The sequence below is a fragment of the Toxotes jaculatrix genome, chromosome 9 (assembly GCF_017976425.1).
Source record: "Toxotes jaculatrix isolate fToxJac2 chromosome 9, fToxJac2.pri, whole genome shotgun sequence".
NCBI lineage: Eukaryota > Metazoa > Chordata > Actinopteri > Toxotidae > Toxotes > Toxotes jaculatrix.
In genome coordinates this window covers 14568990-14582191 of record NC_054402.1, presented here as the reverse complement: position 1 = coordinate 14582191, position 13202 = coordinate 14568990, and the positions used below count along the sequence as shown (strand labels likewise).

The following is a 13202-nucleotide window of genomic DNA, read 5'->3' as shown; positions in this document are numbered from 1 at the left end:
ATCTTTCTGGGTCACTCCATTTTCCTAAACTGAAAGTACAGACGAATAATTGTCCGTGAAATGTTCTACAAACCATCTCTTTAAACCACTTCAACCGGATAATTTGACTTAAAAACCTGTGGATAACAATATGTCCAGTTAAATTTGGTACGCCACTGTAGTACCCTTTGATACTGTGGTGTGCCACCAGAAATAAATGTAGGGGAAAAAACAGCACAAGCTGGCTGCATAGACAAGAACTCAGATGCAAAAATGTAATCAGGCACCACAAAAACCTGTCATGTCCTCATCCTGTTCTCAGTTTACAACCACGTAGAGCGCCATGCCAGGCGGAGTTTTCACAGTGGAACCACTTCGCCATCTGGTGGTGGAGGCGTGAAGTGCAACACTTATCTGATTTTACAGTCAATCATCTTGTTAAATTATTCTCTCACACTCTCTTATATCTATGCACTCTATCTATCCCCATCTTTCCTTCACTCCAACAGCAAAACATGCGTGAGAACAAAGAGAAACAGGCTCTGGGTGATCTGATGATTAAGCCGGTGCAGAGGATTCCTCGATATGAGCTGCTGGTTAAGGTGACACATCTCAAAATATAACTACCTACTTTCTATATGCTACAAGTAGCCTTATTCTGTGTTTAGTGACAAGAAGCTCATGTACAGTTAGAAAAACATATAGTAAATTTGTGTTGTTTTTCATGCAGGACTTGCTCAAGCACACCCCAGAGGATCACCCAGACCACCCATTCCTACTGGATGCCCAGAGGGACATCAAGCGCTTGGCTGAGAAGATCAATAAGGGACGTCGCTCTGCTGAGGAGGCAGAGAGGGAGGCCAGGGTCATTCAGGAGATTGAGGCACACATAGAAGGAGTTGAACATGTGAGACATTGATTACATAACCTTTTAACCCTTAACTTAGGGCTGCATACAGTTACTTTTCATTGTTAATTCAGTGAAATTCCCCATCACAGTTTCCTAACATTCAAGCAGCGATTGGATAGCAAGTGATAATTACCTTTCTCTCTGTGTGTTTGTGTTAGATTCTGAACCCCCAGAGGAAGTTCTTGAGACAAGAAATGGTCATGGAGGCTGTAAGTAATATATTTTGAAGTGGCAAATGTTTATAGTAAAGTAACCTAAAGTGGTGGCATCACTTTAATATGCCATCTCATGGATAAATAAGTCAGAAAAATAGAAAAGATTCAAGCAAACAGCATTTTAAACCATCCTCTTACATATTTACTATCCATTCTTTATTAATAAATTTAGAATATTTTTATTATCTTTCTTTTTTTATCAATAATGTTTGTTAAAACATTCTGAGCTCGTCCTCTTTCCTTTGTCTCTCTGTAGAAGACAGTGGGTGGGAAGAAGGACCGGTCTCTCTTCCTCTTCAGTGATCTGATCATCTGCACCACTCTCAAGAGGAAGTCTGGCTCGTTAAGACGCAGCTCCATGAGCCTGTATGTACCCACACCCCACACTCACACACACACACACGCACTCTGACAGAGGAGTACACACACAGTCATAATACCCCATACTGTGCCCACTGGTGTTGAACAGCAGATTTACACACAATGTTTTCTACAATGTTAGATAAAATTTGGCTTAATTTTTTCCCCCTACATCTTACTTTTCTTTTTTCCTCTTTCTTTTCATCTGTTCCTCTGCTGCTCTCTCTCTCTCAGATACTCTGCTGCGAGTGTGATTGATACTTCCAGTAAATACAAGTTCCTGTGGAAACTTCCCCTAGAGGAAGTGGAGGTGGTGAAAAGTAAGGCTCTGTCATAAGATCTCATACTGCTGATGGCATGGAGAACTCAGTAAATTGCTGTGTTGTAATTTATATTTCCTTAAGTGAATTAATAGTTTATAGCACATAGTCTTTTACTGCATGTGTTAAACTGTGTGTAGTTTTAAGGAGCATTTACCTGCAACTCTTTTTAAGACGTGCATCACTAATTAAGAACCAATAAAAATTTTCTAGGTCTCCTCTATCACATTTCTGTATCAAAATGTAATTAATGTAATCAGTCACTGGGACGAGTAGGAATTTATCTCATCGAATTTGTTATATCAGCTTCACTGCACAGTTGGCTCATTTATCAGTATAAAAACATATGAAATATGAAAATAGGATTTCAGGTAACTGTTGTACGGTTATTTGACTTTTCATTCTTTGCTGCCCCAGGTCCCAGTCAGGCAACAAACAAGGAGAGCATCCAGAAGATGATTAGTCGATTAGATGAGGATCTCAGCACGCTGGGTCAGATTAGCAAACTGTCTGAGACGCTCAGCTTCCCACACCAGGTACTGTGGACACACATGCAAACAGCAGTCACATGTTTTAGAATCACTGTTTTTGTCTTAACTATATCTCATTTTGTCCCTCTACCTGTCACCTTGTTCGTACAAAAGAAGAAAGTGTTTAGTGAAGTTCATTATTTTTCTTGGTCTTCTGTTCTATCAAATGGTTCCTGGTAACCAGAAAGCCATCTAAGAAATTATCCGCAGCATTTCATAAGCCTTTATGAACTCTCATCTTCTTTCATGTGTTCACTGGACCTTTTTTAAACAGTCCCTCCTTGTGCACATCAGTCCATCTAAATATAGAGTCTTTGAAATTGACAACACAAGTGAAACAGGAGCTGTAAGGACAAACTGATTGTTTAATAATTTTTTTGTCTGTTCTTATTTATTTCCATTTCTCTCAGTCCCTTGACGAGGTTATAAAGGATCTGATGGCATCAGTGCACAGGGAGTTGTCAGAGAAACAGTCGTTGGCCTTTAGTATGACCTTCCTTCCCACAAAGCTGGAGTTTACTACAGCCTCTGCTGAGAGCAGCTTTGTGTTTGAGTTTACCTCCCCTGATGCTCGCTCCAACTTTGAACAAGCTTTTGAGGAAGCCAAGAAGAAACTAGGTCAGTGAAAAAGCTTTGTTATGGGACAAAATATTATAAAATATAAAAAAGACACCAGAAGGGGGTGGTAGTCCTTAGACAAAAATGTGTTGCATTATTACATTTTTAATGTAATTTGATTATTATTATATTGTTGATGATTCTGACAAAAATATTTTAGGCCTAGTGCGACTTTATTTAAGTGGCCTAATTTTCAATATATCTTGTGTTTTTTTCTTATGTTTTATTTTATTTTGTGTTTTTTTTTTTTTAGCTATGAATAAGGACCAGTGGGACCCAGAGTTTCTGAAGGCAATTCCTATAATGAAAACACGTAGTGGGATGCAGGTGAGAGCAACAGGGAATATCTTCTATATAATCTGTGGATATGTGAAGGGTGAAAGTCATGATTTATGTCTGTCATTTAAATCAGTTGATTGTTCAGACATGTAGTTAGAGCTGTCCTTATATCAGAATCAGAATCAGAAGCCTTTATTGTCATTGTACAATAATACAACAAAATTATAGCAGCTTAGAAGGTAGCATAGATGTACAAAAGTTGTCTCCACTCATATTTTGTTGTTTGTCTCCAGTTTTCATGTGCCTCTCCCAGCCACAGCTGTCCCGACAGTGGCTGTGAAGTGTGGGTGTGTAACAGTGATGGATACGTGGGACAGGTGAGGAAAATACTATTTACAAAATTACAGAGGCGGTCACAGTTGTAAGGCTGATTATTCTACATGCTTTCTTTGAATTTTGGAAAAAAAAAAGTTTGACTGATGTGATAATGATGTTTCCTCTGCAGGTGTGTCTGCTGAACATCAAAGATGAGCCCACAGTGGAGGCCTGTATCGCTGTCTGCTCAGCGAGGATCATCTGCATTGCTGCTGTACCAGGACTCAAGGGAAGGTCAGTGGACACACAGCCTCTTGCAACAACTCAGGACTGAGTTATTTGTGTCACTCATTATCCTTTATCTGCCGAATTGTTAAAAAATGTATTAGACCAAAAATGTAGTTTTTATTTCTGCAAGTGTAATTGGCCAATCCATGTTATTAAAGCCTTCATCAGTACATTTTTCCTTTGTTAAGCATGTAAACCTATTTTCTATCAGTTGTTTTTGTTTTTAGTCGTCTTCTGTATTTATATTTTAATCACTATGAGATGAGCAGACACTGTGTGGTAATTGAAAACACATCCAGTGGGAGTGAAAGGTCTGTACTTAAACTCTACAGTCAGTGTGTGGAGCTCAAACATCAGTTTTTCTGCGGATACTTAAAAAAGTCACTGTAGTGAAACCTGATCGGTGCGCTGGCTAGTCCTGACTTCATCTACAGAATGGTCTGTGCCATTAACCAATCACTCTTCACTCTCAGGGAGCGTGGATCAGAGCCCGCCCTGGCCCCCACCTCTAGAGCACCCGGTCAGCAGCTCCATATATCTATCTCTCATTCATCTCTGGAGCTGACAGAGCAACCTACAGGTTTGTCCTCAAATGTTTTTACCAACATGACAAGCAGCAAGAGTTCATATGTCGACTGATGAGCTGATTGATTGTTTCCAGGACCAGGGGCCGAGCTTGTTCCGTTTGACAGCGATGACACAGATGATGAGGATTCACCCAGTCCTTCTTCCACTCTGCAGAGTCAGGCTAGTCACTCCACCATCTCATCCAGCTATGGCAGTGAGTAAAAAGGCATCACTCACGCACACATATACCACCCTCTGTGCTGCTCTTAGGCCCTCACACTCTGTTTTATCTCTGTTTAAGATGATGAGGGTCCAGGCTCCAAGGATATGGCTACAGAGACCACCAGCAGTGAGGAGGAGCAGGAGTTCCCAGTGGCAAGCTCTTATGGTGCTCCAGGGATGTTAGGGGTTGGCGGTGGAAGTCGAGCCCAGACAGAGAGCCCTATGGACGGCCGTGCCATGCGCCGATCCTCCCGGGGCTCTTTCACCCGGGCGAGTCTGGAGGACCTGCTCAGCATCGACCCTGAAGCCTACCAGAGCTCAGTGTGGCTGGGCACAGAGGATGGCTGGTGTGTGAAACAGCAACACATGCATACACTTGTTGTAAACTTTCAGCCCAAATCACATATGCACTCACAAATTAACATTTCTCTCTGTGGAAAAATAGCTTCCTTGCTTCCTTCATCAACGGAGTGTACTATTTTCTGTTTCTGTTAGCATCCACGTCTACCAGTCCTCGGACAACATTCGCAACCGTAAAAATAGCATGAAGATGCAACACTCTGCTTCCATCCTCTGTATACTGTGAGTATGCCTGTTTGGCCACTATTTTTGCTTTAAAAAACTAAAGTATTACTGGAATTAAATCTGTACTAGATGGTAAATGCAGAATGAGGAAAAAGGAAAGGATGGAGGAAGGGAGGAAAAAGGGATGAAAAGGCATTTGATGCAGCTGAGTTTAAATGCATTTAATTCCTAATTCTATGTTTACTGTTCTCCTTCACTTTCCATTTTCACATTGCTCCTTTCTTTGGCTCCTTCAGGTATTTGGACAACAAAGTGTTTGTGTCCTTGGCCAATGGAGAGGTGATCGTCTATCAGAGAGAAGCAGGTAAGCTCATGTGTGGACATGACTCGGGTAAGGAAGGATTGGGAAAACACTAAAGTTGTTTTAGTCATACAGTGCTTCTAGATTTCCTTCTTCAAAACATTTTGTTCTAATCTTCAATATCTTACATCCTCTCCAGTTTACACTCATTGGGAGTGAGGAGAAAAAAAAACTCTTTGTAATCCCTGTTAATGTCAATCTCAATCTGCAGGTAGTTTCTGGGATCCTCAGTCTTCTCAGACATTAGTTTTGGGCACGCATGGTAGTCCTGTCACCAAAATGGTTCCTGTGGGAGGGAAGCTTTGGTGTGGCTCACAGAACAGAGTCCTCATTATCAACACAGCTACACTGGTGCAAGAGGTAAGAATGTACAGATATATGAAAGTGTGGATCACACAGTATACACACCCACAGATAGATGAGTGTGCATAACTCTTCTTCCCGCCATCTCCCTTCCTTCCTTCCAGCACTGGTTCCAGGTAGGCACTGACAGCAGCCGGTGTGTGACGTGCATGGTGGCGTACGGTCAGGGTGTGTGGCTGGCGTTGCAGGGCAGTGCACAGGTCAAACTGTACCACGCTCAGACCTGGGAGAGCCTGACAGAGGTAGACGTGGCGCCTGCTGTGCACAAGATGCTCGCAGGTAAATACGCACATGAGGAATATGAGATTGGGGTTGTAGTTGTATAAACTGCTGATGCACATGGATATATATCCAACTAAGCAGAAAATTCTTTCCAATTTCCTGCCTTGCTTTGTTTTTCTCTCACTTTCACCCATCCCATCACCATCCTATGATCCCATCTTCAATTCTCCCTGTTCTCCTTCTCTGTTCAGGTGCAGATGCGATCATTCGGCAGCACAAAGCCGCCTGTTTGAGAATCACAGCACTGCTGGCCTGTAAGGATCTGCTGTGGATTGGCACCAGTGCAGGTAAAAACACACAGTTGTACTTTGACTGTAATGTCAGTATTGAGTGGTTTGAAGGAAATGATTTAAATTATTCCTTGGATTAAAAAATGAAGCATATTTCAAGATGTTGTTCCTCGACAGGGGTGGTCCTTACATTGGCGATCCCAGCAGTGAGCTCAGGGACTGGGGCTGGGACACTGAAATCTCCCTTGGTGCCGATGGGCTCGGCTCATGGACACACTGGCCATGTTCGGTTCCTGACGTCAATCGAACTGCCAGAAGGGTTTGACATGAACTTCCCTCCTCCGACAACTGACTCCACAGGTTTTTACAGAAATGTTTTTAGCAGTCAATAATAACACGCCAGTGACCAACACGTATTCTGAATTTGTGTTTAGAAACTTTATTGATATGCACGGTTTTCTGTGTTTGCTGCAGCAACATTTACAAAAACTATATACAATACAGAAAGCTGAACTTTAGTCGACCTTTAATTCTTCCTTTTTGTGTCTTAGGAAACCAGACCAGCAGCACAGTTGATGGGAATCTCCAAAGGCGTGACTCCACACGTCGCAGGGCCTCTGCCCACATCGCTCCAAAAACCAACCACCTAGTCATTTCTGGCGGTGATGGCTATGAGGATTTCAGACTGACCAATAGCAGTGAAACAGTTGGACGGGACGACAGTACCAACCATCTTTTGCTTTGGAGGGTCTGAGACAATTAACCCCTGTTTGAACAACCCGCCCCAAACCTCCCTCTAGCTGAGAATGGCGCACAAGCTCCTGTCCTTTTCCCCCATGGGACTCCTCACTTTTTGGTGTTGTTGTTTTGGTCTTCTGCTCGGTCCACCAGTCTCTATGTGCATAATATGGCTGTCAGCTCCTTCCTGAACTTACAAATGAATATGATCACTTCAAACCCAGTTTTCTTGTGTTAATGTTTTCTGATGGTGTGCGTTGTTCCTCACTGAGTGGTGTCTGTGCGTGTTTATTTTGGGGTTTTTTTGGCGTCTGCGAGTATCGTCTAGAAACGTGTCCTTACACTCAAGTCTTTACTGACAGAGACAGAAGAAGTTAGAGAAGAGAGAAAATCAAATAACGACCTCTTCAAACTTTCACAGATGCTCGCAGGTTCAGACTGAGAACGAATGAAGGAAAGGAAGGGAGACAACGACATGGACTCTTCAGAATGTCATTGCACAGGAGGATGTTTAAATGAACTTGGACATGAGTGAAGAGATGGAATCTGATCTGCTGTGGCGACTCCTGACGGGAGCATCTGTAAGACAAAAAAGAGACATTAGTGAAGCATGCAATTTTCCTTTGACATTTTCTTTGGGTTTTTTTTTGGACCTGGACATCAGCCCTTTAATCCATCATCACTTCATCTTGACCCGAACTTCAGACAAAAAGCCTCCTGATGATCAGAGGAAAATGCCGTGACAAAATATATGACTATCAATGAATGAAACATACCAACACAGACTGTAATTTGATGGATATTCTGAGTTTGTGTTCATTTTTGCAGCTTAACGGAGAGTTTCACTTGACATCCGTGAGCTTCTAAAGGAGTAAAGGACGACATATATCACTCCTTAAATCCTATTGGCCAGGTCTGAACAACAGCCCCTAACGGTAGATCTGAGATCAGATCTTTCTGATCTTAGCAGGGATGTAATAATATCTACTCCATGATCATTGCTTATAGAGATGAGACTGCCTAAATCATCTTCTCTCCTGTAGAGGGAGCGTGAACAAGATCATCATTTAAGTGCAATATATGGCAAGGGTATCTAATAAGACTATAATCACATGCATACAGTCACATACATTATTGCACAGCCTTCACTCGCTGAATCAGAAGACATATCTGTTTTGTTTTTTTTTTTATTTAATTTTTGCTACCAGTTAAAGATATCATGAACATAGGGGAAGCAGTGTCCCACTATTGGTAGAAAAAAAAGTGCATTGGAGACATTCCTCCTTAACATGACTATGTGAAGCCTTGTATGTGTTAAAGTTTTGACATTAAGGGATCAGAAAAGGTTTCTTTTGCCATGAAATTTCAATTTATTGAGTGTTCTGTCAGGAGGGAAATCGGGACTGGTATTGCTGATTTCTATAGCAGACTCTTTAAAGATGACGCAAGGCTGTGGTAGCAGATAAAGATAGTTATGTACAGTATTTATGGTTTTGATTTTAGCGCCGTCTTAAACAGCACTTAATTTATAGAAGATGTAGCTTTCACTTTTTCTTTTTGAGTTGAAGAACAAGGATGCCCTGGCTTGATTACCAGAACAGACAAACCAGCATAGTTTGGCTCGGGGAGGCAAGCGTGCACACTAGTGGTGTAACAATACTATAGTCCACTCATGGTTCGGTACGATACACAACAACAGGGTTCTTATTTTGGAGTTACATGACTCCATAAATGTAGAGAGACAGGACCATAAAGGAAAGGATCTGGAGGAAATATTTTTGTCACCTACAAAACATACCAAGCTGTCAAATCAATTCCAAAATTAATTTCAAGTTTGAAATAGTATCTGAATGCAGCAGTAGAACTGATAGAGAACGCAGCCACTGTTTAGGTGCCAAATTCTAAGATTACTTTAAAATTTCTGTTGTTTTACATCTCCAAGGTGGTGTTTTTGTTAAGTGAAACTTAGCACTAAGAAGTAGACAAACACAGATCAGTGTTCAGTGTTGATTGTTGGAAAACAAGATGCACGTGGTGTGTTGAGACAACAGAGTGCATGTGAAATAGAGTAGGTCAGAAGGACAAACACTGAGCACCTGCACGTGCCTTCAGAAGGCTAAAAGTTAAGCCATTTTACACACAAACACAAACGCTGAGTGAAAAGTCGTCTCTCTGAAGGACGACTCTGACTTGTCCTTGCACCCCCCCCCCCCACACACACACACGTACACACACATACGATAGCCTTAGGCTTTGGGGTTAAGCGGTGATTGTCTTTGATCCCTCCAAGCCTAGAAAACCTCATTGCACCTTAACCAGCCATCTGGGCATTTCAGCTCAGCTTTTCCACGTCCAAACACATCCACATTAGGTTAACTCTCCAGCCGTGAGCGGGGCTGACTGTAAAGAGGATTAGCTGGCTGTTGTGATAGCTGCTAACTAGCCAGTGATCTCCTGGTCTCTGTGTGTGTAAAAGTGTAACCGGCTGTGTCCGTGTATGCTCAACAAGTGTTATTCAGCTGAAAAGTATAAAAATTAGCTTGTCATTTTTCTGCCCACAATTGAGGCAAAATTTGCTTGTGGTAGCCTGTGAAGAAGGCAGCAGAGGAAAGTTTGAGAATTTTGAGTTTGGGAAATACGCATGTTTGGTTTCTTGTTGAGAATTAGGTGAGAAGATGATGCCACTCTCGAGTCTGTTGGATAAATGTTAAGCTACAGCCGGGACATGGTTAGCTTAGCTCTTAATGCTAAGCTAAGCTAAGAGCCTCTTGGTTAGCTTTTTATTTACCTTTCAGATGTGAAAGCAGCACCTTATCTAACTTTCTGCAAAAAAGCGAATAAGATTACGACCTAAAATATCAAAATTATGTCCTGTAATGTTAAGGTAGCAGATGCAAGTGTTTTTAATGTTCTGTATGATTCACAGCAAAGTTCATGTTTGTGTTCTCAGTGCCAACAGCTGCAAAGTTACCCATGAAAATGCTGTATATCTATGCTGGCTGTAGAGCGATGGAGAGTTCTCTGCAGAATGGAGTTTGTTTATTTTCTGTGAACAGTGAAAAACTGGGAGTGTTTGGAGGAACATCCGTGTGCTATTTCTGCTGGTACAAGCGCTTTTGCAGCAGCATTTCTAAGAAACTGAGATGATCAGCAAAAAAAGCTCATAGGTCCTTGATGATGAGTCCTGGACCTGGGCTGGAAACAGATTTGTTTGACGGCTCCATTCATGATTTTCTGAAAGTGCTGCCATAGATGGAGTCAATAAATTTCAAGTCAGCTGATTCAGAAAATGTAACTTTCTTTAAAATCTGCCTTAAGAATATACTTTTACATTTTCTCAGTAGTCACATAAATATAAATGACTGAATAATCATATTTTCAGTGGTTGCATTGTAGGTTTTGACCCCAGTTTATCAACTTACACTCTCTTCATACAAGCATGCACACGCACGCACACACACACACACACACTGCATCTTAGATATGAAGAAAAACTTAATGCTAATTTGACCAGGATTGAGAGAATGGAGCATGTTGAGTGCCAAGAAACAGTAGATTCACACTTTATTTTCACCATCACATCAAACTCACTGATTAACTCCCAGCAACTTGTAAGTAACCTCCTCATGTCCCTATGTGAACAAAGTCTTTATTGTTGTAAATATTGGTATATATTGCCTTTTTTCTGTAAATAGTGCACCCACGGTCCTCAATTGTTGATATGAATCTAATGGCATATTTTTATATATTTGTGTAAGGTTTGTTTTTGTTTGTACCCCCCCCCCCCCTCCCTCTGGCATGTGCTGTCGGTCACGTTTAAATTATAACTGTCATAGATCTTTCTAGAAGAAGACAAAATCGCCTCTGTTGTGACCAGGGTGACTGAAAGATGGAAAGCGGTGATGTTGACGTTTGCCTTGTTACAGACGTCTGCACGAAGAAAAACACCTGGTCATATCTGTTTATCTCTGGCTCTGGTTGACATCTTGCAGTCGTCATGGTTACAGTCTATCAGAGTTTCTTCCTGTACGTAGGTGTTCTTGTCACTGTGGGTTCCTCTTTGTAATTAAATCAGTTCACTGGTGCCATTTTGTGCCGGTTCTTCTTTCTTCCGGACACCATAGTAAGTTTGGTAACACTTACACTATGGTGTACACACACTTTTTTTTTTTACTACAAAGTAAGACATCCAAAGATAGTTTGAATAGTTCGAATCAGCTTTGTTGTCTGTTCATTTCTGACCCTGATGATTCCTCCCTCTGTCCTTTGCAGTAACTACTTGACTCGTGTTATGATGTCCTCCTCGCCTCCAGGAGACAGCAGTTTGACCAAAACACAAAGTTGCCACTGTGATTTTTTTTTACCAGCACACTTCAGTGTCACTCCACTGTTCATTTTACTCTAAGCCACGGACCCACAGTGAAGTGTACTGTGATATAATAGCCCTGCAGTGTATGGAGGGGAACTGTGTGAATGCAGGCTATTCAGGACACACACACACAAATACAAATGCTACCCCTTACCCTCTCATGAACACACACACACAAGTTACAACCTACTTACATCCACACACAATATTCAAATGTACCACACAGTGAAGATCTGTGTGATGAATGAAAGAGACTGTAAAGACAGCAGCACAGAGATTCATCTGTGTCTCAGCAGAGTGACTGATTTGTGAGTCACTGACTGACACTGACTCACTGGTTCATCCCACAGGAAGAGCATGGGTCAGTGGAAATCTCCTTCATTCATACAAGTGCCATATTTTACAATATTATTCGTGTTTGTTAGGGAAAGCTATATTTTTTTTCTTTCTTCTTTTTTAATCTTTAAAGTGTCAAACACATAATGCTCCAAGGTCCCTGATTATAAAAATAAAAGTGTCATGTCATCATTTGCCACTTACCTGGGTCCAGGCCCAGGTCGCGGGGGCAATGACACCCAGTCCACAATGCACTGGGGTCCTAAGGTGGTGCTGCCCAGAGTGGGATTCAAACCCACAACCCTGAGAGATTGAATCTCATGCTCTACCAACTGAGCTAACCAGGCGGCCAAAATGAAAGTGTTCCTATAAAAACTGTGTACATATAGTGAAAGTTGAGCTAATCTTGCCTGAATTAAAGACTCTTCTTATTCAATCAAACAGATGTAAGCTTTTACAAGTCTTTTGTGACTGACCTATGACAAAAAACAATTGATTGGAACAAGAGAAAAAAAAATTTTTAGTCGTAATAAAGGGAAACATTTGTTCCTGACACTCATTGTGAGTCAGGTCGGGCTTATTGAACTCACTGCCCTGTCAGTCTCAGTCATGCTGCTCAGATGAAGGGAAAAGCCAGTTTATTGAAATATGTCCTAACTTTCTGTCAGTGTAAACCAAACAAGTGGTACAACAAAAATCCTGAAGTATCACAACCCAAAATTAGCACACTTGTGCAATCAAAATAACGTCTGCCTGATGAATCATCTCAATAACAGAGAACATATCAATATGCTATCAGTTACCAATTATCAATATGAGAAATGAGAGGAAGTAAGTTGGGTGAAAAATCCTCCCAGTGTGGCGACACAGGAAGTGACTGGATTACCTTATATTCAGAGACACACAGGACTTAGCCCAGACCTTGACGTAAGACTAAATTAAATAAATTAAATTAAGGACTAAACTAGGAATCAATTAAAGCCAAATTTCAGCCAATAAATTCACATTAGTGGTGAAATGCATAAGCCAACTGTCTAAATGAATTACACAGCACAGTAAATTCTGAGAGGCTTCTCCAATTCAGGTAAGGAGTGTGGAGTCTTAGTATCTCAGAGTTTAATGACTCACACCTGTGAGTGTTGCAAGTCATTAACAGACAACCAGTGGGCATGACCTATATACACTTAGAACAATTGTGCACAACTGGCCTTATTCACACAAGGCACATTGACATGTCACAGTAGGAAAATAACAGGCGTAAATACTAAAGTGAATGATGGAACACAGCCACGGTTAATGAGATTAGTAACGCGTGCTTTTCCTACTTTGACAAGGTCCCTTCAAATACCTTCATAACATGGGCAAGTTTTCTTTTTCAGACACACTCTGTGATTA

At 41.4% G+C, this 13202-nt stretch overlaps 1 protein-coding gene and 1 non-coding gene across 2 annotated transcripts in view; one reads left to right on the top strand and one right to left on the bottom strand.

Moving 5' to 3' along the window:
- Positions 1-11185, top strand: part of LOC121187054 (rho guanine nucleotide exchange factor 17-like) — a 63728-nt gene extending 52543 nt beyond the window's left edge. Inside the window, exons 5-24 of the mRNA XM_041046129.1 lie at positions 489-581; positions 710-886; positions 1048-1098; positions 1361-1470; positions 1699-1784; positions 2202-2320; positions 2725-2932; positions 3186-3259; positions 3505-3588; positions 3717-3820; positions 4288-4394; positions 4476-4595; positions 4683-4950; positions 5099-5185; positions 5425-5492; positions 5701-5849; positions 5957-6131; positions 6326-6421; positions 6542-6724; positions 6916-11185. Coding sequence (XP_040902063.1) covers positions 489-581; positions 710-886; positions 1048-1098; positions 1361-1470; positions 1699-1784; positions 2202-2320; positions 2725-2932; positions 3186-3259; positions 3505-3588; positions 3717-3820; positions 4288-4394; positions 4476-4595; positions 4683-4950; positions 5099-5185; positions 5425-5492; positions 5701-5849; positions 5957-6131; positions 6326-6421; positions 6542-6724; positions 6916-7118 — 2562 coding nt within the window. The 3' untranslated portion in view covers positions 7119-11185. The remainder of the gene's footprint in view (positions 1-488; positions 582-709; positions 887-1047; positions 1099-1360; positions 1471-1698; positions 1785-2201; positions 2321-2724; positions 2933-3185; positions 3260-3504; positions 3589-3716; positions 3821-4287; positions 4395-4475; positions 4596-4682; positions 4951-5098; positions 5186-5424; positions 5493-5700; positions 5850-5956; positions 6132-6325; positions 6422-6541; positions 6725-6915) is intronic.
- Positions 11186-12081: 896 nt separating this feature from the next.
- trnal-caa lies at positions 12082-12154 on the bottom strand. Its single transcript has one exon. It is a non-coding gene; the product is annotated as a tRNA-Leu (tRNA).
- Positions 12155-13202: the final 1048 nt, after the last annotated feature.